At 47.5% G+C, this 27780-nt stretch overlaps 1 protein-coding gene across 1 annotated transcript in view; it reads right to left on the bottom strand.

Annotated features, from left to right (window-relative positions):
• The window catches only part of LOC119954509 (acyl-CoA-binding domain-containing protein 5-like), a 126113-nt gene that overhangs the window by 91102 nt on the left and 7231 nt on the right, over positions 1–27780 (bottom strand). The window contains 3 exon segments of the mRNA XM_038779800.1: positions 5002–5086; positions 9898–10018; positions 22519–22679. Of these exon segments, the coding sequence (XP_038635728.1) occupies positions 5002–5086; positions 9898–10018; positions 22519–22594 (282 nt within the window). The 5' untranslated portion in view covers positions 22595–22679.

Raw genomic sequence — 27780 nt, forward strand, 5'->3', positions numbered from 1 at the left:
GTCTGGCGGGCAGGGCTGCGGTGGTGTGCGGGCACCCACACGGCCGGTGTCACTCTGCAGAACCAGGGCCAAGGTGGGTGGTCAGCGGGGTGCGCAGCAAGGTGGCTGCCTTGCAGGCGATGGCAATGGCGTTCCGTTCCTGGACACCGCCCCAGTTCCATGGGGGGGGGTCACCCCAGCCCGCCGGTCTGTCCCCATCCCCCCCCCCCCCCCATCCCCCAGACTGGCACCGGACCTGGAGCCAACTCTGCCAGTGTCAGGACCGGCAGCCCACAGTTGTGCATCTCCGTGTCCTACCTCCTCTTTCTCCCTCATCTGCCACGGCACCTGTTTCTCGATTTTTAAAAGCACAAGTGAACCTCACTGTCAGGAATTGCCCCCGAGTAGAGGCGGAGAATCGCGGAGGCCCCGGAGAGTACCGGGTCAGGTCTGCTAATGATATTCAAACAGTGTTTACTGTACGTGCGGAGTGGAGCGCATCAATGCTGCTGGAGAGGCGACGGAGAATTGTGATTTGGCGTGACACTGGCGCCCACCACGATTTTGGCGTTAAAACCTCTCCGTCCAAACGCATTTCGCAATTCCCGCGTCAGCAGACTGAGAATCCTGCCCATAGTATCTTAGGCTTTGTTTAAAAAAAAACCATTTTATCAAGGTATTTGTAATTCTATAATAACAACAATAACAACAACAGAAAAGAAAACAAATCCAAATATAAACAGAGTACATATATCATTTTCGACCCTAAAAGTCCCTCCTACCCTTAACAGAAAATAGCCTAACTATTCCCCCCCAATCCGGGCGAACTTTATTTTCTCAAGCCCAGCCATGTCGCTAACCTAGGTCTCTGATTTCGGGGGCTTCAAGTCCCTCCACGCTAGCAATATCCGTCTCCGGGCTACCAGGGAGGCAAAGGCCACGACGTCAGCCGCTCTCACCCCCTGGACTCCCGGATCTTCCGACACTCCAAAGATCGCCACCTCTGGACTCGGCACCACCCGTGTTTTTAGTAACGTGGACATGACATCTGCAGAACCCTGCCAAAATCCCCAGCTTCGGACATGCCCAAAACATATGGACATGATTTTCTAACTCCGCCGTACACCTCGCGCACCTGTCCTCTACCCCAAAACACTTGCTCATCCGGGCCAGCGTCATGTGCCCAGTGATCTACCTTAAATTGTATCAGGCTAAACCTGGCACATGATGAGGATGTATTAACTCTGCTCAAAGCATCCACCCGCAGACCCACCTCTATCTCTCCCCTGAGCTCATCTTCCCACTTGCCCTTTAGCTCCTTTATCTGAGTTTCCTCCAACTCCATTAGCTCTTTGTAGATGTCCGATATCTTCCCCTCTCCCACCCCCGTTCGGGAAACTACCCTATCCTGTATCCCATATGGCGGTAGGAGTGGAAAGGTCACAACCTGCATTTGCAAAAAATCCCGTATCTGCAGATACCTGAATCCATTTCCTGCTGGCAGTTCAAACTTCTCCTCTAGATCCTTCAAACAAGGGAAGCTCCCATCTATGAATAGATCCCCCATCCTCTCAGTCCCTGCTCTCTGCCATTTCAGAAACCCCCCATCCTGTCTTCCCGGCACAAACTGATGGTAATTGATGACCGATGCTCCCTTCACTCTCATATGTTTCCTCCACTGCCCCCAGACGCTCAGGACCGCCACTACCATTGGGCTTGTGGAGTACCGGGCCGGCGAGAATGGCAGAGGTGCCGTTATCAATGCCCCTGTCCTTGCATGATGCCGCCTCCACTCGCTCCCACACCCACTCCCCCCCACTCCCCTACTACCCACTTCTTAATCATGGCTATATTTGCCGACCGGTAATAGTTGCTAAAGTTCGGCAATGCCTACCCTTGACTATGCTCCAGCAACACTTCCTTCATTCGCGGGGTTTTACACGCCTATCTTAGGCTTTATTAATAAGACTGAATTTCCCTCCCGATTTTTCTCCTGAAGACCTACTTCCGGAAATTGAAGATGGTCATTTTGGAGTTTATATGGATGAGAAGCTGCCGAAGGTAAAGAGGGCCCTGCGTCAGAGACAGATGCAGAAGGTGGGTTGGCACTCGCGAATGCATTACTACTGTGCAGAGAATATGGGGCGATCATGTCTGTAGGGGGGGGGGGTTGCAGTGGGTCAAGATGGAGGAGGAGTCCTGTAGGGGATCCAGTCTGAGGGCTCTGGTGACTGCTCTACTAGCTCAATGTACCAGAAGCCCGATGGTACAGTCAACAGTTAGGGTGTGGAATCAGCTGGGGAGACACTTTAAGTTGGAGGGGATGTCGCTGTTGACACCACTGTGCGTGAACCACAGGTTTAAACTGGGGGAGATGGATGGGATGGACGGGAAGTGGAGGGCGGCGGGACTGGTGAGGGTGAGGGACATGTATCTGGAAGGGACGTTTGCAGGTCTGGATGAGGTGCGGGAGAGGTTTGAGTTGCCGTGGGGGAGTGAATTCAGATACATGCAGGTGAGGGACCTTACAAGAAAGGAGTGGAGGACGTTTGTCAAGTTGCCGGGGTATACCCTATTGGCGCAACTGCTGCTCTCGGATGAGTCGGGAGAGGGTAGGAATGAGGACATATATGGGTGGTTGGGGAGCAGGGGGGGGGGGGATGTGTGGTGAGGATCAAGAGCAAATGGGAGGTGGAGTTGGGTAGCGAAATAGGCTGGGGACTGCGGTGTGAGGTGATGCGAAGGGTGAATTCAACCTCTTGTGCGAGGATGAGCTTGATTCAGTTCAAGGTGGCGCACAGGGTGCATATGACCCAGGTGAGGATGAGTGGGTTCTTTCAAGGGGTGACCGATGAGTATGGACGAGGGCTGGCGAATTATGCACACATGGCTGACTGGTTAAAAAAAAAGGCCATGAGATCCAGTGGAATGTAGCAAGCCGGATATAAAGTTAGCTCAGTGGATTGGAAACAAACGGTATTGTTGACAGTTGTGTTTTCGCGACTGGGGTTTCACAGGGCTCAGTACTAGGTCCTCTGATTTTTGTGGTACATATATGTTCATGATTTGGACAGAAATATAGGGGCGGGGGAAAATTGATCAAGACATTAGTGTCAGATTGAAGAGGATAGTTGTAGACTGCAGGAAGATGTCAATGGATTGGTCAAGTGGGCAGACTAGTGGCAAATGGAATTTAAGCTGGAGTGGTGATGGGTGATGCATTTGTGGGGTGGGGGGCAGGGGGGGTCAAACTGGGCAAAGGAATACACAATAAATGGGAGAACACAGAGGTGTTGAATGTCCACAGATCCCTGAAAGTAGCAGGAGAGGTTGATAAGGTGGTCAAGAAGGTCTATGCAATCATTTCCTTTATTAGCTGAGGCAAAGCATACAAGGAGGTTATGCTGGAATTATACAAAACATTAGTTAGGCCACAATTTGAGGACTGTGTGCCGTTCTGGCCACCTCATTACAGAAAGTATATAATTGCATTCGAGAGGATACTGAGGAGAATGATGAGGATGTTGCTAGGGCTGGTAAATTGCAGCTCTGAGGAAAGATTGTAAAGGCTGTGCTTGTTCTCCTTGGAACAGAGGAGGCCGAGGGGAGATTTGATTGAGATGTACCAAATTGTGAGGGGCCGGGATAGAGTGGATGGGAAGGGCCTATTCACTTTAGAGGGGTTAGTGATTGGGGGCCATAGATTTAAAGTAATTGGTAGAAGGATTGGGGGGGGGGGGGGGGATGTGGAAATTATTTTTCAACCAGAGGGTGGAACTCACTGCCTGAAAGGGTGGCAGAGGTGGACAACCTCATCTCATTTTAAAAGGTGCCTGGATGTGCACCTAGATGGTCAGTCGTGAGCCTATCAGCTGCAAACACAGGAGAAGAACGGCCTGTGATTAAAAGGGCAGTCTCCAGCAGAAATATTCAACCTCACTTGATCCATGTTACTGGCATTTTGAACAATCGCTCAGGGGGGGGCAAAGCCAAAACAAAGAAGTTACAAATTTTCGACCCCCCCCCCCCCCGCTGATGTGCGCAGCCAATGAAGGTTGCGCTTCATGCTGGTTGCATCCAGAAATCATTCCAATGAGTAGGCAGCATAAAGTTGGCATGCTGCCTCCAATTCAATTAATGTACATGGGCTAATTGTGCATCGCAGACCCCATCCCCATTTCACGGCCTATTGAATTTAGCCCCATTGCGTTATGTCATTAACATGACTTCTAAGTCACAACATCACACTCCAACCATGACTGATTTTATGTAAGGTGATAATTATGATTATAATACTATATGATCCTGCCAATTCAGCTAACTGTCAGGTGACAAGAGTAAAGGTTCTTCATCTCTGCCACTTGTGACCCTGTGCCTTCCACAAAAGAGTGACACATGAAACAATTTCAATATTTTTTCACATTAATTCATTCGTTTGTGATTCAACTTCACATTACGGTCGAGCGGTGTTGCAAATGTTCCCTCTTCTAAGTAATTTAGGTAATTCCTAGCTCCACAGTGCCTTCAGCTATTATGAATGTAAAGCATTTGAGTCCTTGTAAAGTGGGTGGATCTCAATTTTGTTTTCATTACAACTAAAATTAGTTCTGCTTTAGGATTCTCTTTGTTTCTCCACTGTTCAGTCTCTGCAATTCTCAATTGACAAGACGCATAATTACTCTCCATTCAGCCACCAGGGGGTGTGAAAGCAATCTGGGGAACTTCCTGCAATGCTGCTCTCAAAAGAATCTGGGCCCTTTCCCATTGGCACAGTGGCAAAACTGTGCGAGTGCAAACTCAGATCCTTCCACAGCACTTGAGGGCAACAAATCCCCTCTACCGCCAAGCCAGTTTTAACAGTATTTAAATTCCTTCTTCAAAGGCGAAAAGGGCCAGTAATCAAGTTCAAATAAAATGTGAATTAATCCTTGGAAGTGGAGCCTGATGAGGAAGTCTGCCAATGAAACAATCATGCTTTATTGCACTCTGAAATTGTGGATATTAAACACACAAAGAAGCTACCTCCTGTGCTGTTTGCTTTATCTCTTCAACGTAAGTCATCATGGCTTCTTTTTTTGACAAGTTCCCCAGAGCTTTCCACGCGTCCCTGCAGGAGGCAACAAACACACATCTGTTCATTTCCAGTGAGCGCTCATTCTACCCAGCGCACATCAAATCACATTAACAGTGATTCCCAACCAGTGGAGTGAATAAATAGCATCCATTTCAAACACACATTCAACTGTAGCCAAAGCAGTTCATCATAAAATTGCCACTCTCATTGCAAAGGAGCCTGATTGTACTTTTGTATAAAATAGCATTCAAAGAACATGGACCATGCAGTGCAGAAGGAGGCCATTCGGCCCATCGAGTCTGCACCGACCCATTTAGGCCCTCACTTCCACCCTATCCCTGTAACCCCATCTACCCTTTTTTGGTCACTAAGAGCAATTTATCATGGCTAATCCACCTAACCTGCACATAGATCATAGGATTTACAGTGCAGAAGGAGGCCATTCGGCCCATCGAGTCTGCACCAGCTCTTGGAAAGAGCACCCTACCCAAGGTCAACACCTCCACCCTATCCCCATAACCCAATAACCCCACCCAACACTAAGGGCAATTTTGGACACTAAGGGCAATTTATCATGGCCAATCCACCTAACCTGCACATCTTTGGACTGTGGGAGGAAACTGGAGCACCCGAAGGAAACCCACGCAGACACAGGGAGAATGTGCAGACTCCGCACAGACAGTGGCCCAGCGGGGAATCGAACCCGGGTCCCTGGCGCTGTGAAGCAACAGTGCTAATCACAGTGTAGCATAAATGCACATTCAGCAGATCATTTTGCACTTTTCACTGTGAACCACCTCATCCTAACTCACTCAGACATACCCTCATTAAAATTTTGCCTACATATTTTTAAAAAGCATATTATTTTACATTCACATTTTCTCCGCTCATAGGCTAAGGATGCTATCTTATGCTGCAATACTGTTGCACCGATGCATTGCCCATGGATTAATCCAATGCAGTGACTGCTGGTAAACTAAGAGAAATCTGAGCAGACCTGGCCTCGTCCAATACCTATGTACGTGCTCACATTGCAGCAAGGGGCATTGATCAAGAGGCCAGCTTTTAACCGTCCCTGTATTTTTTTTTACCAGATGAGTGAAATGTCCTGATTGTCCATTCAGCTCAGTACAAGAATGGGCTTCCAGCTAAAGATTAACCTTTGTTTTCAGTACAAGTTATCCCAGATCATGCCTCAGAGCAGCCTACCAACGGCGGGTTAGGGTGCAATCTGAGATCACAAAGAAAGTGAGAGGAGGTGGGAGGATAAAAGAGTGCAAAATAATGCCAGACGGAGAGCAGAGACGGGAGATTGAGAACAGTGCAAGTGGAAAGACAGTTGGGAGTTTGAAAACAGTGTGAGAGTGTAGTGAGAAACCCGAGCGCCAGCATGGAGTTCAGAGCTCCTGAGGTGACGGCAGGATTCAAAAGTGATAGTCGGACTCTTCTCGCTGGGGTGAAGAAGGCGGAGTATTCGGCTGTGGTTATTCCAGATCATGCTCCTCATTGGGTGGACCTGGAGCTGAAAGTCGGTCGGGAGCATCGAAGGGGGTGGCGGTTAGACACAGGGCTGATGAATGACTTGGAGTTTTGTGTGAGGATTTCGAGGGCCATACGGGAGTACGTAGAATACAATGATAACGGGATGGTCTCGCCCTCGGCTTTGTGGAGGGTGTTGAAGGTAGAGATCATAGTGTATAAAGCATATGTAGATGGAAAAGCGAGGGAGGAGCGACAGAAACTGGTGGATGAGATTCGAGGGGTGGATCGTAGTTATGCGAGGGACACAACCCCGGATCTCTTGGAGTGCAGGTAAAACGGCAATTACAGTTTGATCTGCTGTCTATGGACAGGGCGGTGCGGCAACTGAGGCGAGCGAAATAGGCAGCGAATGAGTGTGGGGAGAAGGCCAGCCATCCCTTGCCCACCAACTAAGGTGGCAGGAGGCTTCCTGGCAGATTGCTTAGGTTAGGGATTTGGAGGGTAGACTGGTTTTGCCTTGAATAAGGTGATTGGAGTGTTTGGGGGATTTTACAAGAGCTTGTATAGGTCAGAGCCACTGGAGGAAGAACAGGGAATGACAGAGTTCCTGGGAGGTTTGGAGTTTCCCAAGGTGGGGGCGGAATTGCCGGAGGATCTAGAGTCACAACTGGGCTTAGTGAAGATTCAGATAGTGTTGAGACACAGGGCCTGATCTAACCAAATGGAAACATAGTGAGCGTGTTTAGGTGCGTGTTTCCTGGCGCTCGCAGATACAGGGCCTCAGTGGGGAATGCGTGCCCGAGGCCGCACTCAGTCCTGTTTTCTGCACTGTCGGACCTCCTCAGTGCAGTGAGACATTGGGACGCCATTTCTAAATTTTGAGCCCCCCCAAACCCCTACTTACTATAAGGAGGTCCTTGGGCCCCCTGCACAGCCGCGAGGGTGCCCAGGTGGCACTGCTAGGGTGCCAGGCTGGCATCGCCAAGGTGCCAAGCTGGCATTTTTTTGAGCAGCGGTGATTAGGCCGGGGGGTGCCCTGCGTGGGTGCAGAAGGCTGCGGGGGAAGGGAGCCCAGGGACCCTGTTATAGTGAGTTGGGGCTTGGGGGGCGTTCTGGGGTTGCGTCGGGTCCCATTTAGATAATAAATTGCCTTTCTATTTTTCTGACCAAAATGGATGACCTCACACTTATCCACGTTAAACTCCATCTAGCACATTTTGGTCCACCCACCTAACCATCTTATTTGAGACCAAAAAAACTGGATGTTGAATTGGATTTAGCTCTAGGGGTTAACGGGATCGAACTAAAGGGGGAGGAGGGGACGGAAGGTGGGAACAGGTTGCCAAGTTGGATGATCAGCCAGGATCATAATGAATGGCGGGGTAGATTCGAAGGGCCGAATGGCCTACTTCTGCTCCTATTTTCTATGTTTCTATATTTCTCAGCTGAGATGAGAACTATTTCACGTTGGAGATGAAAATAAAGATTTAAGCATGAAGATTCATTAATTTCAAAACAATCTTCACTGCCAGGTGACAACTGGTATCTCAGACCCTGGCATTTATGTTGTCATAGAAAGGAATGGAACCGGTCAACGATAAGTGATTTACAATCCAAAGTTAAACAAATATTACATTTTTTTTTGTTTTTGCAATTTAAGGGGTAATTTAGCATGGCCAATCCACCTACCATGCACATCTTTTGGGTTGTGAGGGTGAAACCAATGCAGACATGGGGAGAATGCGCAAACTTCACAGGGTCAGTGACCGGGCCTGGGATTGAACCGGGGTTCTCGGCTCCATGAGGCAGTAGTGCTAACCACTGTGCCACCCTGCTGTCCATAGGTTAGACAAATATTCTTGAGTTTTGTTTGGCTTGCTTTTAGGCCTGGGACAGGAGGAACATTAGGAGCTTAAATGGATTGGGTTCAAAGGAACAGACCCAATTGGTTTTATTGGCTTTTCTTGATTTAGTGCTGTTTTATCATAGATTATAGAATTTACAGTGCAGAAGGAGGCCATTTGGCCCATCGAGTCTGCACCAGCTCTTGGAAAGAGCACCCTACCCAAGCACACACATTCAGCCTATCCCTATAACCCAGTAACCCCACCCAACACTAAGGGCAATTTTGGACACTAAGGGCAATTTAACAGGATCAATCCACCTGACCTGCACATCTTTGGACTGTGGGAGGAAACCGGAGCACCCGGAGGAAACCCACGCACACACGGGGAGAACGTGCAGACTCCTCACAGACAGTGACCCAAGCTGGGAATCGAACCTGGGACCCTGGAGCTGTGAGGCAATTGTGCCAACCACTATGCTACCGTGCTGCCCCAAAATTACAGTTATTAATAAAATAATGGGGAAGGAATTGTGATGTGCACAATAACGAAATACAATCAATTAATACGGCCTTGAATTTGCCAACCAGCACCTAAACTGTCTCGAGTTCGGTAATTGGGATATGTCCATATGGAAAGTGATTACCCACTTTGTATTGGGGAAGTTTTAGAGGTAAAGATTGAGTTTTAAACATGTTGATGGGTTTCCACGCACATCCAGCCAACCCCAAAACATATTTATCTAAACTCGGTTAAGGATAATTTCCACGCTTAAAAAAAAATCTTTGATGGGATGTGGACATTCCGGGCAAGGTCAGGATTTGTTGCCCATCCCGAATTGCCCTTGGGAGAGGCCATTTCAGAAGTAAGTAAAAAGTCAATCACATGTCTGTGGATCTGGCGTCATATGTGGGCCAGATCAGGTAAGGATGGCAGATTTCCTTCCCTGAAGGATATTAATGGACCTGATGGGTTTTCACAACAATCACTGATAGGTTAATGGTCACCCACTGACAATTGTCTCATGGTCACCATTTCTGAAACTAACTTTTAGTTCCAGAGTTTAGTAATTGAATTTTGTCATGGTGGGATTTGAACCCAGGATGCCAAAGCATTAGTTTGGGTCTCTAGATTACTAGTCCAGTGACCTTACCATTACATACCACCTCTCATAATGCTCTTAACAGCGTCAGTGAATATTATTTAGCCCCTTAAAAATATTGGAGGTGGACAGAGGATATTGCATTCATTACGATTTTTTGTAACTTATTAAAAATTGCACTTTTAATATTTTACAGGTATGCCAATTTGCAATACAAAGATACCCAATTTTTTAGTAAAACCCCCCAGCCTAATTTTTTTGTTTCTTTGATCTTACAAACCTCTCAACGCGTGCAAGAAAATGCAGATATTTCTATTTACTGACAAGCTCAGGGTCCCCGCACTAAATACAGTAACTTAACATCTCCGGTGATTACCTTGACCCTTACTTCAAACATAAGAGAATTTAAAGGTTACCATTTTATACGTCCGATGGGATCCCAGAAGCCAGGTCTGCTAATGCTACAAGGGCCTATAGTTGCCTGTTTGTAGTAACTGTAAAACTTCAACATCTTCGCATGGGATGGACGGTAAGAACCTGGTGACAGAGAGCCATACATAAATCAGAATAATACTGTGCAGAAGAGGCCCTTCAGCCCATTGAGTCTGCACCGACGCATGAAAGATACCTGCCCACCTACCTAATTTCATTTGGCAGCACATGACCCATAGCCTTGAATGATATGACGTGCCAAGTGCCCATCCAGGTACTTTTTAAAGGATGTCAGGCAACCTGCCTCTGCCACCCTCCCAGTAAGTGCATTCCAGACCGCCGCCACCATCTGGTCAAAAATGTTTTTCCTCAAATCCCCCCTAAACCTCCTGCTCCTCACCTTGAATTTGTGTCCCCTCATAATAGAGCCTTCAACTAAGGGGAACAGCTGCTCCCTATCCACCCGGTCCACGCCCCTCATAATCTTGTACACCTAGATCAGGTTGCCAGTCAGTCTTTTCTGCTCCAACGAAAGCAACCCGAACCTATCCAACCTGTCTTCATAACTCAAATGTTCCATTCCCAGGCAACATCCTGGTGAATCGCCTCTGCACCCCCAACAGTGCAATCACATTCTTCCTGTAATGTAGCGACCAGAATTACACACAGTACTCCAGCTGTGGCCTCACCAAAATTATGCACAACTCCAACATGCCCTCCCTGCTTTTGTAATCTATGCCTTGGTTAATAAAGGCAAGTGTCCCGTATGCCTTTTACACCACCCTATTAACCTGCCCTTTTGCCTTCAGAGACCTATGGACAAACACGCCAAGGTCCCTTTGTCCCTCGGAACTTCCCAGTATCAGGCCATTCATTGAATACTTTCTTGTCACATTATTCTTTCCAAAGTGTATCACCTCACACTCTTCAGGGTTAAATTCCATCTGCCTCTTTTCTTCCCATTTGACCATCCCGTCTATCCATCTTCCTGTATCCCACGGCACTCAACCTCACTTTTAACCACCCGTCCAATCTTTGTGTTAGCCGCAAATTTACTGATCCCCCGTAAAGTCATTTAAGTTGATTATATAAATGATGAACAATAGGACCCAGCACCGATCCCTGTGGTACGCCACTGGACACTGGCTTTCATTCACTAAAGCAGCCGTCTGTCATCACCCTCTGTCTCTACAGCTAAGTCAATTTTGAATCCTCTTTATTAAGTTACCCTGTATCCCATGTGCATTTGCCCCTGTATCCCATGTGCATTTGCCCCTGTATCCCATGTGCATTTGCCCCTGTATCCCATGTGCATTTGCCCCTGTATCCCATGTGCATTTGCCCCTGTGTCCCATGTGCATTTGCCCCTGTATCCGTTGTGCATTTGCCCTTTTTTATAAGAGTCCCATGTGGGACCTTGTCAAAGGCTTTGCTGAAATCAATGTAAACTAAATCAACTTCACGCTGAAGCCCATGTAAACTACACCAAAAATGGTGAATGGTAAATGGTGAATTTTTAAAAATTCTGTTTCCCACTGACAGGCCCACTCGTTGGCACCAATCAGACAGAAGGGAAGACAAATTCAAGCTCAAGGATTCCATAGTTGCCAATAACACTGATCCGTGTCTGCTTAATAAGTTGATAAATAAATAAATTTGAGCCATGCCAACTGGGCCTAGATATACTTACTCCTCAAGGCTGTGAAATACTCCACTCAGCAGTTCCACCAACCAAGGCACGAAAATACACGTTACAGGACTGGGAATATCCTCAAGCTGGTAATCAAATACTTGGGCACTTAAACTCTCAATTCACACTACTTGGCAATGTGGAGGAGAATGAACCAGATTTGTAACCGTAGTGGCGAACATTTTAGGTATACTCACTGGGGAGCACATTATAGAACCAGGGCATGGAAAGAAAAAGTGTCTCACATTCAAGTGAGTAGCATAGCAATCTGCATACTCTTATTTTCGGTTGTCATGGTAATCAATGGGTGAGTGACTGGGATGCTTGATTACACAATTGTGCAAATATGAGAATCCATGGCACAAAACAATCAAACAAAAATAAGTTTTATCACAAAAATGAGAAACTAAATTACTTAGCAGTTGGAGACGCGGAGTTACAGGCCTCAGTAACAGACTCCCACTACCCCACCCCACCTTCCTGCTCTTGGAAATAGTGATCTTTGGGCTTTTAAAAATTGAGCTTCGATTGGGAATTCAAGTGTAATTTTATCTGTGATCACTGGCCCAAACTCACACCGCTTTGGACAGCAGATAGAAAAGAACCGCCAATTTTCTTTTCTTAAAAAGGTATTTATCCTTTCATGAAGGATTTACAATCACATTTTGTTCTCCCACTCCTCCCTCATGTGATTTTTGTAATCCACCTTTGTAACGTAGCATCACATGAGCTGCACAGGATGTTTTTGGCAGTAAAAACCGTTGTTCCTTTCCTAAGAAGTTCCAAGAACTGCGAGGCACAAGCTCGACGCGCACACAGCAAATCTCACCTCAGGCTCAGGTGGTGTAACAGCACTCACAACCTCAACTGAGATGGTTATGGGTTGAAACTCCATTTCAGCACAGAACCTAGGCTCATGTTTCCATTCTGCATTAAAGCCTTCAGATCGGGTGCTGAGAAAAGCCCCCATCTTCCTGTTCCAAGTGGGTCGAAGAATCTCATGACACAATCAAGAGTCCTGTGTCATGGCCCAGATTTGTCCTTCAGCCACTAAAGCAAAACATTAGCTATTCATTAATACGGTTGCTATTTATGTGCCCCTGTGTTTACGTACTTCACAATAACAAATAACTCTATATGATGCCTTTGAGATGTGATAAGGGGTTAAGTCCGGAAAAGCTTTTTCTTTATTCAGCTACCTCCAGGTCACAGAATCTCTCCAGGGAGCCAGAGATGTTCTAGAAGTCCCAGCAACAATTGACCACTTATCGTTTATGCATCCACACCCCAAAAAGTTTAGGTGTTTCTCTCCTCGCTGTATTCCCCTCTGCATTGACACGGTTCCACTGCAAACTTCTAAACTAACCTGGGCTCAAAGCAGCAAAACGGAGGAACATTTTGGGGGCAGGGTTTGGGGGTGTGGTGAGGGGGGAGGAGTAGACAGCACAATTGGCATTTGCCACAAAAGGCATGACCGCCAAGTCAGATTCATACACCGGCCGTATCATACACAGCACGTCACTATGTGAATGCTGAAGATGGTATTACTGGCTCCTGCATATTTTCTGATTCTTCCCTCAGACCACATCCCCCCACCTCTCCCCCCATTCTGTGCAGTGGTATGAGATACCACAAAGGGTTTAAACAAAAGGATATCAGCCAAGACCTATGTCTCAAACCTGTCTCCAGAGATATGAGGGTTGCGTGAGATCTATAAATGCATAACTCTGGCAACACGATGATGCCAGGCAGTTTTGATGCCCTTTCCGAAGGTCTGCAGATCCCCTCTTACCAACTCCACTATGTGCCCTCAAACACAGGGAGAAAACAGACACAGGGAACTCATAGATTTTTCAAAAACATGTATACACCCTGATGGTTGTTAAAATATTTTGATTATATTCCTGTGTGAATTTCCAATTGACTTCACGAAATACATTTTAAATAGAAAAATTATTTTGGCCTGTTGTGAATCATTTCAAAAGTCAGAAATCTAACTTTATGGCACTGAATCATTACTGATTGCCCGTCACTAAGTGTCACTTTAGAGTCCAACACATTCCATGAAGAGCAGCTCACATAACAGCACAGTAGCATGGTGGTTAGCATAAATGCTTCACAGCTCCAAGGTCCCAGGTTCGATTCCCGGCTGGGTCACTGTCTGTGCGGAGTCTGCACGTCCTCCCCGTGTGTGCGTGGGTTTCCTCCGGGTGCTCCGGTTTCCTCCCATAGTCCAAAGATGCGCGGGTTAGGTGGATTGGCCATGCTAAATTGCCCGTGGTGCCCTAAAAAGTATGGTTAAGGGGGGGGGGGGGGGGGGGTTGTTGGGTTACGGGTATAGGGTGGATACGTGGGTTTAAGTAGGGTGATCATTGCTCGGCACAACATCGAGGGCCAAAGAGCCTGTTCTGTGCTGTACTGTTCTATGTTCTATAACAAGCGGGATTCACTGCTTCCTGCAGCTAAGATTGGGAATCCCAATTGGACATAGAATCCTGCATTGGCACGAAAACAAAGTGCCAATCTCTGGTCTTCCCCTGCTGGCTATATCAGGCTTCCAGCCCCGGCGGGAACATGCAAACAGCAGATATGCATTCATTTGAATATGATGAATGGGTTGGAAGCCCAAATCTCTATCACCCCACATTATGCTCCAATCCCACCACCCCCCTCTCCTCCAGACGTGCTCCCCACACCCCCATCCCCGCTCCACCCCCAGCAGTAGGAACTTCACCAGGGTGGGCTTCGGTGCAAGTATGGATAAGCACAGTCTTGGCATGCTGAACCCACCCGGCGGGGTCAACAGCTGTTAGCCCATTGCCCATATGCCCCTCTGCTGCTGCCAGGATGCAGAAGGAAGGTCTCCCAAGGATATAGGGGTTGCATGGGTTCGGGCTGTGGGTAAGGGATTGACCGAGGACCCTTCCCCGGGATGCATGCATCACCGCCGTGCATTATTTTGCCAAAGCAAAGGCCTGTGAATACCACTTTGCAAAGCTCCTAACGCCAGCGGGACAGAGTCCCAATTCTCTGCTGGCGGGAGCACTTAATCTCTGGAACAGAAAATTCCGCCCAACAATTACTTTCCTCTGTACAAAACTCTACTCTCTACAGAATCATACTCTAAAAGTATTTAATTTTGTAAAGCACTTGGAGGTATTTCAAAGTGCTAAACATCACTCTCCTTCCTTTCCCCACTGGTTTCACGGCTTCCAAGGACTCCTAAGGTAAATTAGGATACTTAGATCATAACTCACACCCAACTTTGAGAAGTTCTAGTCCAGTTTCTGGTTCAGGATTCTTGAACAGCGCCAATTTACTTGGCCCACAGGTCAGATCAACAGAAAAGCCAGGAATGTGAATGGGGCAAAAACAGAAGTTATTACTTTGCAAGCAAAGTCCTTAAAAGGACGAGTGCCACTTTGGTCTGACAGTGTCACGCCATGAATTTCCTCCCAGCGGAAACTCTAGTGTGATGCTGTGATGAGATGGGGTAAGTTATCATTGCCAGTGCTCCCAAAGTGAATGTATTAAACTGACTGGCATAGCGCACTCAATATCAAGAGTTCACCAGAAGAACTTAGACACCCCGCTGAGACACAGCCCTCACCCATTGCTGTCTATTAAACATAGGCCAAAGGTGCGGAATTAGATTCCTATTGAAACACATTTTGGTGACACCTTGTGATCAAAATCAGACTTGCAGTCTCTGCATTTCCAGTTTTAGGAGGGTGAAGATGATCACAAGGAGTATCCCCTAGCTAGTGAAGAGTTTTGAGTGAATTCATCAACTTAAAAATGAATTTCCTCACACCATCCAACGGAGCCTTGCCCATGTAAAGGAATGGTGTCATTCAAGGCCACTATTTGTTCCTCCAATTGGGATTGTTTTGCAGTTCCCCAGAGATGCCAACTTCCACATTTATTATGGATTATAGAGTCACAGAATGTTCACAGCGCAGGAGGCCGCCACATGGCCCAATATGTCCCACAAGCCCTCTGCACTGAGCTAGTCCCACTCCCCTGCCTTTTCCCCGTAATTTCTTTCACTTCAGACAACGATCCAATGCCCTTTTGAAAGCCATAATTGAATCTGCCTCCCCCATAATTGCAGACAATGGGCGCGATCCATCGGCCATGCTGCGCCCGAAAAGCAGCTCATTACAGTGCAGCGAGGCCGATAAAAGCCAGGAGACCTCGCTCCGTGGATCTACTGGCTCGCAACGTCTCGCCAGATCTAACGCGTTGCGATGTGAATCCCACTCATTGTGGGCAGGATCACCTTTTTGGGAAATCTGCATGTTAAACCGAGACAGCTAGTCTCACTTAATGTGTAGATTCCCGAGGTACCCGAGGCTTTGGGATTTATCCCCTTATCTTCGGAGACTTCAGGTGAGCTCAGTTTGGTATTTGTCACCACAAATGGTGACCAGATGATATGGCACTTGTGGCGGTCTCCCAGGGGATTGGAGGCCCCCAGCTCTATGCCGTTTGGGCAGGGCGCTGGCATGGCTGGTGCCACCTAGACACCCTGGCAGTGCTACCTGGGTGCCAGCCTAGCACTGCCAAGGTGCCCAAGGTACTGCCAGCAGGTAGGGGCACTGATAGTATGCCAGGTTGGCACTGCCAAGGTGACATTCTGGCATACTTTGTGCATGTGCCATGGGGCTGTGGTGCCCTCTGTGGGTGATGGGGAGGGTGCAGGGTGCCTCAGGGGGGGAGTTGCTTCAGGGCCTCACTATGGGACTTTGTTCCTAATTAGTTGAATCATGCCCGATGCGTTCCAGAACCCAACCACTCATTGTAAAAGAGAGGTTTTCTTCATATTATTGTAACTTCCTTTGCCAATCACCTTAAATCAATGCCCTCTGGTTCTCGACTCTTGCACCTATGGGAACAACTTCTCCCTATCTATTCCAACATGATATTCAGCAGCTCTATTAAATTTCCTCTCAACCTTTTCTTCTCCAAGGAGAATTGTCCCAGCTTCTCCAATCTATGCTTGAAGCTGAAGTCGACACCGCACCTGGATACAGTGTACAGTTTTGGTGCCTTTACTCAAGGAGGGATGTAGTTGCATTAGAGGCAGTTCAGAGCAGGTTCACTAGGTTGATTCCAGAGTTGAGGGGTTTGGTTTATGTAGAGAGATTGAGCAGTTTAGGCCTGTACTGTCTCAAGTTGGACAAATCTAACTGAGGTATATAAGCTGATAAAAAGTATTGACAAAGTAGACGCAGGGCGGATGTTTCTTCTTTTGGGGCAATCTAGAATGAGAGGTCACAGTTTTAGGATAAGGGGTAGCAGATTTAAAACAGAGAAGAGGAGAAATTGCTTCTCTCAAGAGGTCGTGAATCTGTGGAATTCACTACCCCAGATGTGGCGGATTCCGGCACATTGAGTAAATTCGAGGAGATAGACAGACTTTTAATTAGTAATGGGTTGAAGGGCTATGGGGAGCAGGCTGGAAAGTGAAGTTGAGGCCGAGATGAGGGGCGAAATTCTCCGACCCCCAGCAGGGTCGGAGAATCGCCTGGGGCCGCCGAAAATCCAGCCCCCGCAGTGGCAGAGATTCTCCGCCACCCGGGAATTGACGGGGGCGGGAATCTCGCCACTCCGATCGGCGAGGCCCCTGCGGCGATTCTCCGGCCCAGATGGGCCGAAGTCCCGCCGCTGGGAGGCCTCTCCCGCCGCCAAGGTTTGAACCACCTCTGGTGGCGGCGGGATCGGCGGCGCGACCGAGCTCCAGGGTCCTGGGGGGGGGGGCGCGGGGCGATCGGACCCCGGGGGGTGCCCCCACTGTGGCCAGGCCTGCGATCGGGGCCCCCCGCTCAGACTCCGGACCAGTGCTTAGGGAGCACTCTTTCTCTTCTGCGGCAGCCACGGCCTCCGCCATGGCGGAAGCGGAAGAGAAACCCACATAGCTGGCCGCTGATGTCACCGCCGGCGCATGCGCCGAAAGCCTTTCGGCCAGCCCCGCTGCCGGGGGCGCCGGTTTTTTGCGCCAGTCTTCTGGTGCCAACCGCTCCAGCGCGGGGCTAGCCCCCAAAGGTGGGGAGAATTCCCCACCTTTGGGGAGACCCGACCCCGGAGTGGTTGGCGCCACTCCCCTACGCCGGGAACTCCCATCACGCCGGGTAGGGGAGAATCCCGCCCGAGATCAGCCATGATCGTATTGAATGGCGGAGCAAGATCGAAGAGCTGAATTGCTGAATCCTGCTTCTAGTTCTTATGTCCTTATGTCTAACCCATTTGTTGTGAATGTGTTCATCATAGAATTTACAGTGCAGAAGGAGGCCATTCGGCCCATCGAGTCTGCACCGGCCCTTGGACCCTTGCACCCCCTACCCAAGCCCACACCTCCTCCTTTTCCCCATTAACCAGTAACCCCAGCCAACACTAAGGGCAATTTTGGACACTAAGGGCAATTTTGGACACTAAGGGCAATTTAGCATGGCCAATCCACCTAACCCGCACATCTTTGGACTGCGGGAGGAAACCGGAGCACCCGGAGGAAACCCACGCACACACAGGGAGAATGTGCAGACTCCGCACAGACGTGACCCAAGCCGCGAATCGAGGCTGGGACCCTGGAGCTGTGAAGCAATTGTGATAACCACTATGCTACCGTGCTGCCCCAACGAGAAACGTTTACAAATGAATGGAGTGCAAGTGCAATATGTATTCAGAATGCAGTCAATTGGAAAGTATCCCAATCTCAGAATTTTAGTATTTTTAATGTTGCATTCTCTGGCTCCGGCAGTTGACAGTTGATTCAATGCTGTGACGTTAAGATCACACACGCACAAAATATCAACAATTTAGTGACCATAGTGAGAATTGTATTTTTTCAAAACCATCATCGCATCAAAGGCCACTTCCCTCTTGTAAACGTTCCCTGTAAGCAGGTTTATAAGCAAGGTGCAGACTTATTTACTCATATTTTTATTAAAAACAGTAACTATTAGAATTGTACAAGGCCCAACGGTACAAACACTAATTTTGCGTTGGAGAAACTGGGTACCCTTCTCTCATATATATCCACTGCACAGCATTGAAAAGTGGCTCAGGACTTGGAGTTAATTAACAACACGGTAAACTTCACAGCTCACTTTTATAGGTGCTGACAGAGACAACAAAATAATGTAAAGATATTCAGCCCAGGCACTCCTCTGAGCTTCCAGCCACCTCACTTCATATCCACTGAAGATAGGTTCAGCACTATAAACCCCATCAAATGCTCGACATTTTTAACATCCTCCTAACCATGAATAGGCAAGTCTATTTTCTACGTTCTTGCTCTGCATTAAAGCCCAATTTCCTCAAGAGAACTGGAGTAACTGGTACTTATTAAATTTTAATCAGCCCTCAGGTGTCCTATGTGAGGAATAATAATCTTCCCACCCCAATCAAATTTAATTACCATGAGATTAAAAAATTTAAATAGTGGTTTGCTAAGCCTAGTTATTTTACAAAGTTAAATATCGAGAGGATCGCAGCTTTATTTTATGCTTCTCCAGTTTGCTCATAGGCCTCAAGCCTTCCAATGAGTTATTTAAATATCTATGAGGCAGTTAACATATGCGACAAGATTGATATCATCTTTTACTGGGAATTCTGGGCGCAATTCTCCCAAAGGGAGACTAAGTCCCGACGCCGGAGTGAAAACCGGAGTGTTTCACTCCAGCGTCGGAGGCCGCTCCCTGCCCCCTATTCTCCCGCCCCCGGGAGGCTAGGAGCTGGGCCTTGGCGCTGCGTAAATTTACATCATCCGCGCATGCGCAGGTTGGTCGGCGCCAACCGGCGCATGCGTGGTTGCCGTCCTCCCCGCGTCTGCCCCGCAAGAAGATGTTGGATGGATCTTGCGGGGCGGCGGAGGAAAGGAGGTCCTCCTTCAGAGAGGCCGGCCCGCCGATCGGTGGGCACCGATCGTGGGCCAGACCCCTTTTGAGGCCCCCCCCGGTGCAGGATCCCTCATCCCCCCCCCCATCCCCCCCGCCCCGGCCCCCCTCCCCCCCCCAGCGTTCCCGAGCTGATCCCGCCGGCAGCGACCAGGTGTGGATGGCGCTGGCGGGAACCTGTCGTGTTGGGCAGGCCACTTGGCCCATCCGGGCTGGAGAATTGCCGCTCGCCCGTTGCAAACGGCGATTCTCCCAGCGGCCAGCCGTGAATCTCGCCGCACTGGTTTGGGGGGTGCGGGAGAATCGCGTGCGGGTGCCGGGGTTGCACCCTTTCTTTAGTTTGCCTTTAGGGGTGCCAACTGTGATTAATTGTATTCCTGGAGGTTCCATCACATGACTTGCCCCCACCCTCCAGCCATTAGTTGGCCAACACATCCATCCTTGAGTCTTCCAATGCCAATTGGAAAACCTCATTGCCCAATTGGATGATGCTTGACTGTCAGCCAGCCCTCCCCTCCCTCCTCCATTTTCAATAGACGTGATTCTCTCAAAAGGGAATAAAGTCCCTAGTGAGCACATTTACATGCATGCTTCGCGGTGTTCGCAGTGCCAAGAAAGACATAGCTATTCAACACGACTCACGTTGAATAAGGGGCCTGACGGTGAACATGCGGCCAAGGCCACACATAGGCCTGTTTTGTACTGTGGAGAGCTCCGCTCACCGGAACTCCCCATTGTAGCGAGAGCTCGGGACACTATTTTTACATAGTGTTCAAAATCCAAGGCCCTCAAAATGATCCGCGACCTTCCCCCCACCCCGTGCCCGAACGTAGTATAGGAGGGTCCGTGACCACCCCCTCACCTAAGCAGGGCAACCCAGTCCCAATACGGACGTGCACAAAATTGCCAGCTTGGTACCTTAGCAGTGCCAGGCTGGCACCCAGATCGCACTACAAGGGTGTCAACTGGCACTACAAGGGTGCCAAGCTGGCATTACCAGGGTGCCTGGGTGGCACCAGTGCCAGGGAATTTAGCTGGGGTTCGCTTATCCCCTTGGAGCTCAGTCTGTGATGGTACTACTGAGCCACTCTGGTGATGGAAACTGAAGTCTCCCATCCAGAGCAGATCCTGCACCCTTGCCACCATCTGTGCTTCCTCTGAGTGGAACATGGAGGAGTACTTATTCAACAGCTGATGGTGGCCAGTACGTGGCAATCAGCAGGAGATTTCCTTGCCCATGTTTAACCTGAAGCCATGGACAGATAGTATTGAGGAAGCAGGCGGACTGCAGAAGGACTTGGACAAGCTAGGAGAGTGGTCAATGAAGTGGCAAATGAAATACAATGTGGAAAAGTGTGAGGTTATGCACTTTGGAAGGAGGAATCTAGGCATAGACTATTTTCTAAATGGGGAAATGCTTCAGAAAGCATGGTGAACCCAGGGCCCAAACTAGAACCAGAGGACACCATCTCAGACTAAAGGGATGATCCTTTAAAACAGAGATGAGGAATTTCTTCAGCCAGAGGGTAGTGAATCTGTGGAACTCTTTGCCGCAGAAGGCTGTGGAGGCCACCGGGGGGGGCGTAAAAAACGTCGGAGGCTCTCCCACGATTCTCCCACGCCACGTGGGGAGAGGCTGAATTCCGCCCCTCAAACGTTCCTCAAACGGCAAGTTCTTCATTCCAGGGATCTTACCGGGGGTCCTATCCGGTTTTAGCCTCTTTTGTGTTTTCCTAGCAGTTACAACTGAGTGGCTTGCTCGGCCATTTCAGAGGGCATTTAAGAGTCAACCATATTGCTGTGGGTCTGAAGCCACATGGAGGCCAGGTAAAGATAGTAGATTTCCTTCCCTAAAGGACATTAGTGAGCCAGATGGATTTTTATAACAATCTCCAATGGTTTGATATATTTTACTGAGTTTAAATTCCATCAACTGCCATGGTGGGATTTGAACCTGGGTCCACAGATTATTATCCTGTGTCTGTGGATTACTAACCCAGCGGCAAAACCACTATGCCACCAGCTCCCCAATTCTTTCACAATATTCCAAAGTATCTACTCTGCTGGCACATGAAGGCTACAACAATGTACACCCTGTATCACAGAGTTAAAGGACTAACACAGGGGTGGGCAAACTACGGCCCGCGGGCCGCATGCGGCCCGCCAAAGGTATTTCTGCGGCCCACCAAGTCATTAAAAAAAAAAAAAAAAATTGTTTAAAAAAAAAAAAAATTTTTTTTTAAGGTTAATGGGGGGGGGGGGCTGTTGGGTTACTTACTGGTATAGGGTGGATACGTTGACTTGAGTAGGGTGATCATTGCTCGGCACAACGTCGAGGGCCGAAAGGCCTGTTCTGTGCTGTACTGTTCTATGTTCTATATGCCCAGAATCATAACCGGGTGAAGTAATTATTTTACTTAATATACTATGCGGCCCTTTGTGAATTGTGAATTTCTGAATGTGGCCCTTGCACGGAAAAGTTTGCCCACCCCTGGACTAACATCTGTGCCTTCAATTTCTCATCTAAAACACCATATTCCAGCCAAGCCACCAGGGGGAAGTACCGGGTAAACGCTAATTGTTTTTGGACAGGAAGGATGATAAAGCCCAGTGTGATTCACCCCAGAGTCTTTCGTACACATTGTGTCCATTCCATAAACAGGACACGGGTGGGATATCTCTAAATAAGGCTGCGCAAAACAGCTTTCATCACATTTGGGAATGCAAACTAGGGGAAATAAGCATGTTCTTTTTTTTAAAAGAAAGTAGCTGACAAATCTTTGGTTGTCCAATCTTCAAAAGTAGTGAGCAATTAGCCTTCACTGTACCACGCTACAGTGTGATTAGCATTGGCAAAGGCTTGGCAGTAGATTGCCTGGCAGGTTTCTCAGGAGAAGAATGGTTTGTGAGGCAAAGGAGAAAATAACTGGGAAGAACACTATGAAACGGGCTTGATCCTGTACCATTCCTGTTTAAGTATCGTCAGGTTAGCATTAATTTAAGAAAAACACACTCACCATTTTTTGGCAGGGTCTGGATGACCGATACAGCTGCCTGAAACTGTCTCTGGCAGTCCGAATCAACCTCTACCATGGTGTGTTCGCACGTGTCTGTGAGAAGTTTAATTTAATGACCCAGCTTCAGGAAAACACATCAGGCCTTCTGGTATCCTCCGCAGCTGTTGGTAAAAATACAGAACACGGAATGACGAATGGATCCCTCATGGCTGTGAGTTGCACAACGGTGTTGCCCAAAGGTGTGTCACACAGAGCAAATATCAAGAAGTCAGTTCTTAACTGATGGAGAAAGTGTCAAATATTGAATTCTAACATATATTTTGCAGTTAACTGCATTTCATTCTTCATAAACTATCAGTGATTCTGGTAGCTAATCGTTCACTGATATCAGAGATGATAACCACTGTCAATGGGATAATTAAACCTACAGCGTTATTTTGCCCAAATTAGGAGTGCTCCCTCCCCTTATTCAAATGTTGCAATAGGATTATTTATTCATTCGTGGGATGCGGGCTTCGCTGGACGAGCCAGCATTTGTTGCCCATCCCAGAGGGCATTTAAGAGTCAACCACATTGCTGTGGATCTGGAGTCATGTGTAGGTCAGACCAGGTAAGGATGACATTTCCTTCCCTAAAGGACATTAGTGAACCAGATGGGATTTTACAACAATCGTCAATGGTTTTTTGGTGGACTTCTTAAATTCCAGATTTTTTTTATCGAATTCAAATTTCACCATCTGCCCTGGTGGGATTTGAACCCATGTCCCAAGAGCATTACACTGGGTCTCTGAATTACTAGTCCAGTGACAATACCACAACACCACTGCCATCCCAGGAGAACATAATCTACTCTGATGCTGTGTTTCAGCAGCACTGAAGTATCAGAAGTGCCATCAATGATAGAAGATATCGTACCATGCACCTGCCTGCTTAACCCTTTTTATTCTTTTGTGGAATATGAGCGTTGCTGGCAAGCCCAGCATTTGTTGCCCATCGCTAAATTCCCTTGAGAAGGTGCTGGTGAGCCGCTTTCCTGAAGTGCTGCAGCCCATCAGGTGTAGGTACACCCACAGTGCTGTTAGGAGGGGAGTTCCAGGTTTTTGACCCAGCGACAGTGAGGGGACAGTGATATGTTTCCAAGCCAGGATGGTGTGTGGCTTGGAGGGGAAGCTGCTGGTAACGGTGTTCCCCTATGTCTCTGCTGCCTTGATTCTTCGAGTTGGTTGAAGTCACAGTGTGAAAACTGCTGTCAAAGTTGCTGCAGTGCCTCTTGTAGATGGTACACACTGCGCTGCTACGTGCGTCAGTGATGGAGGAAGTGAATGTTGATGGTGGCGCCAATCATGTGGGCTGCTTTGTCCTTGATGGTGTCGAGCTTCTTGAGTGTTTATTGGAGTTGCACACATTCAGGCAAGTGGCGAGTATTCCAGTTGACTCTTCACTTGCGCCTTGTAGATTGTGGACAGACGTTGGGGAGTTACGAGGTGAGTTAGTCACCACAGAATCCCCAGCCTCTGACCTGCTCAGAGGGAGGCAATTGGCTGAAATTGTAAGACAATTTCTGGTCGCTATGGACAAGCTCGCCAAGTTATATTCCTCATCTTGAAAACTGCTGTGATGGTTAACGACTGGATTCTATTCTTGAAACCATTATAACAAGGCCACAATTTCCTTTCAAAAAACACGCTCGCTGTCCTACATGTTAAGTTGCAGGCATCACACTGTGCAAAACCTCAGTACATTCTGCACACAATAAACATACACAGATGTCTGTGGTTTTCTGCAAGAACAATAGGATCTGAGTAACCGGGTTTAGAGGTGTACATATCCTTGCATTATGAAAATTAGAATTTTAAATCAGCAATCATTCACTTCCCTTGTTCTTCTACCTTCTGTCGCCTGAACATCATGTCCTTTCTCTCCTCTGCCACCACCTACATCGGTGGGCACAGAGTCAATAAGCGATGACCTGCAAAGGCCACCTTTGAAAAGTCCAATTTTGTCAGGAGAAGAATTACTTAAAAATTGGCAGGTCTGACAACAAAACAAACTGTCAGTGAGATATACTGCCCTGAATTCCTAAAATGGCAAGCTTCATAATCACGCTAACTTGATGGATGGGCTTCATAATCACATCAGTTATGATGGGCGTGATTACACCATTGATTTTTTTGGCGATGCTTAGGAAAAGCCAAAATAGAAGCAATAAACGGATAGCATTATGTCACTAAATAAATGACCTTAATTTAGTGAGCTATAACGCGCAGCATTAGTCATCAATTACAACGTCAAGTATTCTGAACCATGGTACTGCAATAGATTAACCTCGGGTTGGATCTAAATCAATTTTAGGTTTATTTAACTGAAGTTACTTGTGTAGTTTCCTACTGTTCCTCTAACGTACTCCAGACTGATGTACTTTGATCACAAGAGAACTTGGTTGCACAGTTATACCAATGTTTTCTCCTGCAGTTGAAGAACACAGGCTACTAATAAGCAATGTTATGTATTAACATTCTGGATAAGTGCCGCAATGCAAAGTGATATCTGCACTCTCACAACACTGAGCAATGAGTTATGGGATGCAGACTCCCACAGATAGAGATCCTGATTTCAATCATGTGTGCAGTTCCTAAGACAAGGCCAGGAGAAGAGAGGGGGACAAAACTACACTAGCAAAAGGTTAAAAGGAAAAGCTATTTTAGCAGGCTCCTTTCACTTACTCTGTAGGATGCGGGACAACCCTGTTTTCTTACAAAATCCTAAAGGAGGACTAGCACTTCTTGAATGAAGAAGCGAGAGATGGTAGCTAAGAGCCAAAGTTACGAAGGAAGCAGAGGTGGACAGGAAATGAATACGCTTTGGCCTACAAATTCTTTAGCTGCAGGAAGCTGCAAGTATTTTCATGGCACATTATATAATTTTATGTCACCTGTTGCATAACAGCTCTGCAGCAGACAGGAAGGAAATTTGCAACTTAGCAACAAATTGACAATCTAAAAAAGGGTGATTGTATTTGGGGTGTAATGGGGAGGTGGAAGGAAAGGATATTTTAAACAGGGCCACATTTTGCAATCAATCAGAGCTGATCAGAGGGCATGGAGCCATTATGTTTATGTCCATTTGTGGCAGGTGATTATGACAAGTTATTTATTTCCCAATTACCTTTTTTGGGAGCGTGCGACAGGCCAGGAATTTCACACTCCTTTGTCCCAATTCCTAACTAGGCTTTACCAGTCTGTGAACACAATGGAACTCAGAATTCACATTTCTCAGTGCACCAATAATCAGTTGCCTTTATGAACTACCCTCTTTGTTGTTTAAGGCCACTTAAAGAATTCAGATCTTTGCCGCATACAAATGTCTAGTTAGGAATGGGTCATCTTAGAGATTCCTGTCATTGAGACAGGAGATGAATGTCTAGAATTCTTTAATGCAGGTTTTTTTCAAACAGATTAGCACCTCCGCTGAAGTAGCAGAAGGCTAAGTGACACATTCACTGCTGATAGTTCCCACTGCTTATAATAAGAATTTTATTATTGTCACATGTAGGCTTACATTAACACTGCAATGAAGTTACTGTGAAAATCCCCTCGTCGCCACACTCCGGCGCCTATTCGGGTACACAGAGGGAGAATTCAGAATGTCCAAATCACCTAACAAGCACGTCTTTCGGGACTTGTGGGAGGAAACCGGAGCATCCGGAGAAATCCATAAAGACATGTGGAGAACGTGTAGACTGCACAGACAGTGAAGCAACAGCGCTAACCACTGTGCTACTGAAGGAAGGCCGAAAAAGAAGTTGATTATTTTCTCTCTCCCACCGCCCCAAGTCCCCTTCCGGAATAAGCAATCCGCAGCTCCCTGATTTCCAGCCTCTTCAATGAAAGCAGAAGACTTGGGTGACTGCTATGCCTACCGGATACGTTTATGTTAAAGATTGTGTACATGCCAACTGGGCAAGAGCAACTCATGCCAACAGACGTCAGCTTTGCTTCAGTTGATCTTTCCCCATTTGCGACAGATGACATATACACATTCTTTTTGTTTTAAAGCTGGATGCAGTCAAAGGAGGCTGGCGGAATAGAAATTGGAAAGAACCTTGCAGAGAATAATGACTGGCAGCCTAAAACCTGTCGGAATGTGAATAGGGCCACCAGGGCAGAGTGCAACATTCCAAACCAGAGGAAAGGACTGGATGTAGAGGTGGGTTGCATGGAAGAGAAAGGTATGAACTAGCGAGTAAACAGGTGTTTCTGCCCAAAATAAATGGAGCTTACTTAAAGCACTGTAATATTAGTGCAAGTGGATAAAGTTATCACTTTTTAACCAATATAAGCGAGTGTCTATTATATGTATAGACATTATAATTAGTGGGGACTATATCACCAAGAATAATTCCCAGGTCATAGGGCTGGATTTTATGTCCTTCCTGGCCAGGTGAGTTTTCAGCTTTTTGGGGTGGGGGGAGGCAGGGAGGCACATCAAAAATGTTGGGTGGCTTACCCACCGCCTTCCCATCCACCCCAGACCTCATCCCCATAATACAAGGAGAGTGGGGGTGGGTAAGGCATCCACGAACCCAACCATCCCCCCTTAAGCCTATTGAAGGACTTAAGTGGCCAATTATTTTCCATTTAAGGCCCTCAGACCACCTCCACTCCTGTCATACGTTGGACATATAGACCAGAAAGACTTTCTGTTTTACAACTTTGGTGAAAAGATGGGAAGGAAGAGAGTGGGACAAGATTGCGGCAATGCCCTCTGTGCATCGAGGGCACTCCCTGCTCAAAGATGTTGCCCGCCCCGAGCAGTATACCCCTGCTGTAAAATCCAGCCCTTGATGTATAAAACCACTGTAAAGTGTCCCTGATATGGAGCAGCAGAAGGCCATTCAGCCCATTTTGTCTCACCGGTTCGCCAAAGGAGCATTGTGGCTTAGTGCTATTCCGTTGCCTTTTCCCCTGTATACATTTTCTATTCAAGTAATCATCTGATGCCCTCTTGAATGCCTCAATTGAACGTGCCTCCCCCACATTTCCCAGCAGTGCTTTCCAGACTCAAACCACACTTGTGAAAAACCTTTTTCTTACATCACATAATGAGTTAGTAAAGTGCCTGCAAACCATCCAATGAAAGTATGTATATCTATTCCATATCACAAGGTACTTATGGATGAGGATGTCCACGCAATCCATCTTACTTCATGCATCCAGAGATCCCCCCCCAGAGAAATCCAGTGATCGCTTTTGTATAGCGAAG

Source organism: Scyliorhinus canicula, chromosome 19 (assembly GCF_902713615.1).
Source record: "Scyliorhinus canicula chromosome 19, sScyCan1.1, whole genome shotgun sequence".
NCBI classification, from domain to species: Eukaryota; Metazoa; Chordata; class Chondrichthyes; order Carcharhiniformes; family Scyliorhinidae; genus Scyliorhinus; species Scyliorhinus canicula.